The following is a 4005-nucleotide window of genomic DNA, read 5'->3' on the forward strand; positions in this document are numbered from 1 at the left end:
CACATTCATCACATGCAAAACATATAAAAAATGATATGGCTTCAATCATGAAATTGTGTCCATCACTTGTTCATTTTTGGCACTTCATTCACTTTGACCCAGGATCTCTCATGGAGATAAAAATGCTTTCCTTACATATTTTTTTTATTTCAGTTTGGCTTCTTACAAAATTAAAAATGTTAAAGTTAAAAATATTTTTTTCTTCCTCTTTCTCCTCAACATCCTCTCTTGATTTGTTATTGCTTCAAGTTTGGAAATTACTATTGCAACATACTTTATTATCGTTTGCTCTTGTGTTTTCACTTTCACAAGCTGTGACTATAAAATCCAATAGCTGCACCAGAGAAGTCAGAGAAGCTGCAGCAATGAAGGCCTTAGCTCTCGCTCTCCTCTTCCTCTTCATTGCAGCCAATGAAGCAAAAATATATGAAAGGTGTGAATTGGCTTCACTTTTCAAAAGACACGGCATGGCTGGATATCGCAACGTCAAACTGGGCGATTGTGAGTTTACTCTTTCAATCTCTCTATTTTAGCCCAGTCCAGGTTTTCAAGAGAGATAGGTCCTTGTATCCTTCCTTAGTTGGGGGGAAGAATGATTGAAGGTGATTAAATATGCTGTGTAAGAAACCAGGATAGTTTTTCATTTATAGCAGTAACCTTTTATACTCCTTTGTCTGTTTGCTTTCTTCCAGGGGTCTGCATGGCTTATCATGAAAGCAGATACAATAGTCGAGCTGTGGGGCCCCCAAACACGGATGGCAGTCGTGACTATGGGATTTTCCAGATAAACAGCCGTTGGTGGTGCGACAATAACCAGGGCCCTACAGCTAATGGCTGCAATAAGACTTGCAGTGGTAAGACACCTAAGGACCGCCTTCTGCAGCACGAATCCCAGCGACCGGTTAGGTCCCATAGAGTTGGCCTTCTCCGGGTCCCGTTGACTAAGCAATGTCATTTGGCGGGACCCAGGAGAAGAGCCTTCTCTGTGGCGGCCCCGACCCTCTGGAACCAGCTCCCACCAGATATCAGAGTTGCCCCCACCATCCTTGCCTTTCGCAAGCTCCTTAAAACCCACCTCTGTCATCAGGCATGGGGGAATTGAAATTTCCCTTCCCTTAGGCTTATAGAATTTATATATGGTATGCTAGTATGTATGAGTGGTTCTTTAAATTGGATTTTTTTTAGATTGTTTTTAATATTAGATTTGTTTACATTGTCTTTTTATATTGTTGTTAGCTGCCCCGAGTCTTCGGAGAGGGGCGGCATACAAATCTAATAAATACAAATACAAATACAGAATAAAGTATCTTGATGAAAAGAATGCAAGAATTGTTAGGAGCTTTCAAAATTCTGTTATTGATTCAGTTATTGTTGTTATGCTGTAACATTCCTGCAATCCTTATAATGTTTGTTTCCTGTTCTGACCTACTACCAAGTGTACCTATTACACTAGAAAAGGGGAAATAGGTAACGTGAATCTTTTGAACAGGAGTTATAATTCTTCTTCACCTTTAGTCTGATGTTTGCTGTTGAATCATCTTGCCTCTCAAAGTTCCTGTTTGGGTTCTTGCCATCTCAATGTTCCTGCTGGTTTTCTGTGACAGTATCAAAACCACCATATTTTCTTACCTTTCCTCAATCTTCTCCTCCGCTTTGTACTCTATTTTCCAAATTGTCACACGACCCACCACATTGTTAGTCAATGTATAAAAAGTAACTTACACTGTTAAAGAAGAGAATGCATTATATAATAACAATTGAGGTCCTAAAATGCCACTTGGGTAAGAATCTGCTTTAAATAGCAATATTATGCAAGTCTTTGGAAAAAAATTTGGAAAAAAAAATGTCTTTCCTGGCAGCTTTCACAAATGATGACATCACTGATGATATTGAGTGTGCTAAGAGAATTGTCCGTGATCCCCAAGGGATGAATGCCTGGTAAGTGAATCTTTCATTAACATCTTAAACTTGTAACATTGGGTAGCAATTGAACTGTCATGAAAGTGAATTATCTTTCTTTAAATTATTATACAACTTTTAACACTGATGGTAAAATACAATTTCTTGAATATGGCCATTTGTATTTTTCTTGCTAGAGGGGTTTGTTGATACCTATTATAGCTGGATAATTTCTTCCCAGTAATTTCCCATCTGTTACCCACTTCTGTGCTTCTCATTTGTTTTACAATCTTTTATTACAAGTTCAATATTGGGGTTTGGTACTGAGTTGGGGAAGGTAGCAAAAGAATTTGACAGATGGCCTTTTAAGCACCAAGGCTCTGAACCCATGGAAGAGTTCAACAGGATCAGAGAACTGGTTAGCAAAGAATACAGGGAGAGAATCAGGGAGAGATCATTTGTGAAACTTCCAATCCTTGGTTGAATAGGAAAACGGGCTGCAGCAGCAAACAGATTGGAATTTGAACTCCCATTAGCCCTAGCAAGTATAGACCCAGAAGTTGGTTCCTCCCAGTTCTGGATGGTTTTCTCAAACTGATAGCAAACTGCTGGTGATATTACCATGACATCATGGAATTGGTTTGGTTGCTATCAGTCTTTGGAGGCCGCCATCCCTTTTTTAAAAAAATGGATTTTTTTTTCTGATTTTTTTTAGGGGGGGATTTTTTCCTGGTGTATTTTTTTTCTTTTGCACATGCATAGATCCTGAGTTTCCAGCATTGCACATGCATCACCATATTGGTTTTGGATTTTTAAAAATTATTATTATTATTATGGGATTTGTTGCCACTGTGTATGAGTGCACCTGCTGTGAAGGAGGAAGCGAACCAGCAGTGGGGTAAATTAGAACCCACCCCAACCAAAGTATCTCTTGGGCATTACTAGTCATATAGGCTTTATTGTGACAAATTGAAAGTTAGGACTATTTTAACTAAAATAAAAAAAAATGTTGTATTTTAGTCTGGTGGAAATGAATTCATTGACAAACCAGCAAAGAACTTTATCAATCAATATACAGGAAAGATGAATGAAAGATAGTTGCTGCTGGCTATCTGGGAATTCCTGTCTCCTGCTTGTGGGGGGAGGACTTGGACTAGAGACCTCAAAGGTCTCTTCCAATTCTGTTATTCTCATATTACGTTATTCTTCAAGTAGTTACATAACCAAACAAACAACTATGCGTGTGGTTTGGAAAGACATGCAATATTCTTATTCTTACTTCTAGGGTTGCCTGGAGGAACCACTGCAAGGGAAGAGATGTGCCGTCATGGATTCAGGGCTGCCGGCTCTGAGATGGAGGAGCCTGCATTTTTCCTTCTCTTGTGATTAAAATGATACTATTTCTTACATAATCAATCTTTCATAATTCTATTCGAAGCATGTACCCACAATTTCGGAAGAACAAGTTTCTCTGCATACAAATAATGATTTTAAATCACATTTAAACTCTTCAAATATTGCTTCAAAACCTTCAATAAAATGGGTATTCTGCATTTTATCATTTTCATGTCATCCTTCATTATTCTCACATAACTGAACTGGCTATTAATCTTTTCTATGGCAGGGGAGAACTGTGTAATCAAATGCATCACTGGTTCAAAACTTGGCATCACCTAAGAGAGATCATCATGCATCTCTTCATACAATATGAGTGAACTACAGTAGAAACTCTGGTCACGACCATAATTTATTCTATTACTTCGATGACAAACTGATTTGGTTATGACTCAAACCTAATTTTGGAAATATGGCTCTTACCAAAAAATGGTGCAGTAGGTGAAATTGGCTATGAAAAAAAATGTGATTTTTTTTTTTAGGTCAGAACCTGATTTGGTCATGCTGAGAAGAGTTTGTGACCAGAGCTTCTACTGAAATTGTTCCATGAATATTCTAAATTGGCAATCAAGGCCAGACAATATCTAGGATGTACCTCCAGTTATATTAAGGCTTGGTTTTTGCTGTACAGTATAACTGATGTCTGAATTTAGAATCTGGTGGCCATCTTACTATGATCCATTATCCTGACAGATACCAGAGTGTAAGAAA

At 38.1% G+C, this 4005-nt stretch overlaps 1 protein-coding gene across 1 annotated transcript; it reads left to right on the plus strand.

Annotated features, from left to right (window-relative positions):
* Positions 1-313: 313 nt before the first annotated feature.
* On the plus strand, positions 314-3457 carry LOC139161666 (lysozyme C-3-like). The gene is made up of 4 exons (XM_070741101.1): positions 314-501; positions 693-854; positions 1860-1938; positions 3185-3457. The coding sequence occupies exons 1-4, from the start codon at positions 366-368 to the stop codon at positions 3249-3251; spliced, it is 444 nt and encodes a 147-aa protein (XP_070597202.1). The 5' UTR covers positions 314-365; the 3' UTR covers positions 3252-3457.
* The last annotated feature ends 548 nt before the right edge of the window (positions 3458-4005 follow it).

Source organism: Erythrolamprus reginae, chromosome 2, assembly GCF_031021105.1.
Source record: "Erythrolamprus reginae isolate rEryReg1 chromosome 2, rEryReg1.hap1, whole genome shotgun sequence".
NCBI lineage: Eukaryota > Metazoa > Chordata > Lepidosauria > Squamata > Dipsadidae > Erythrolamprus > Erythrolamprus reginae.

Excerpts from the sequence above, each read along its gene's own strand:
- LOC139161666 (XM_070741101.1), top strand. The coding sequence starts at position 366 with ATGAAGGCCTTAGCTCTCGCTCTCCTCTTCCTCTTCATTGCAGCCAAT. Across the intron at positions 855-1,859 it reads CTGCAATAAGACTTGCAGTG|CTTTCACAAATGATGACATC; the intron begins GTAAGACACCTA and ends CTTTCCTGGCAG. Across the intron at positions 1,939-3,184 it reads CCCCAAGGGATGAATGCCTG|GGTTGCCTGGAGGAACCACT; the intron begins GTAAGTGAATCT and ends TCTTACTTCTAG.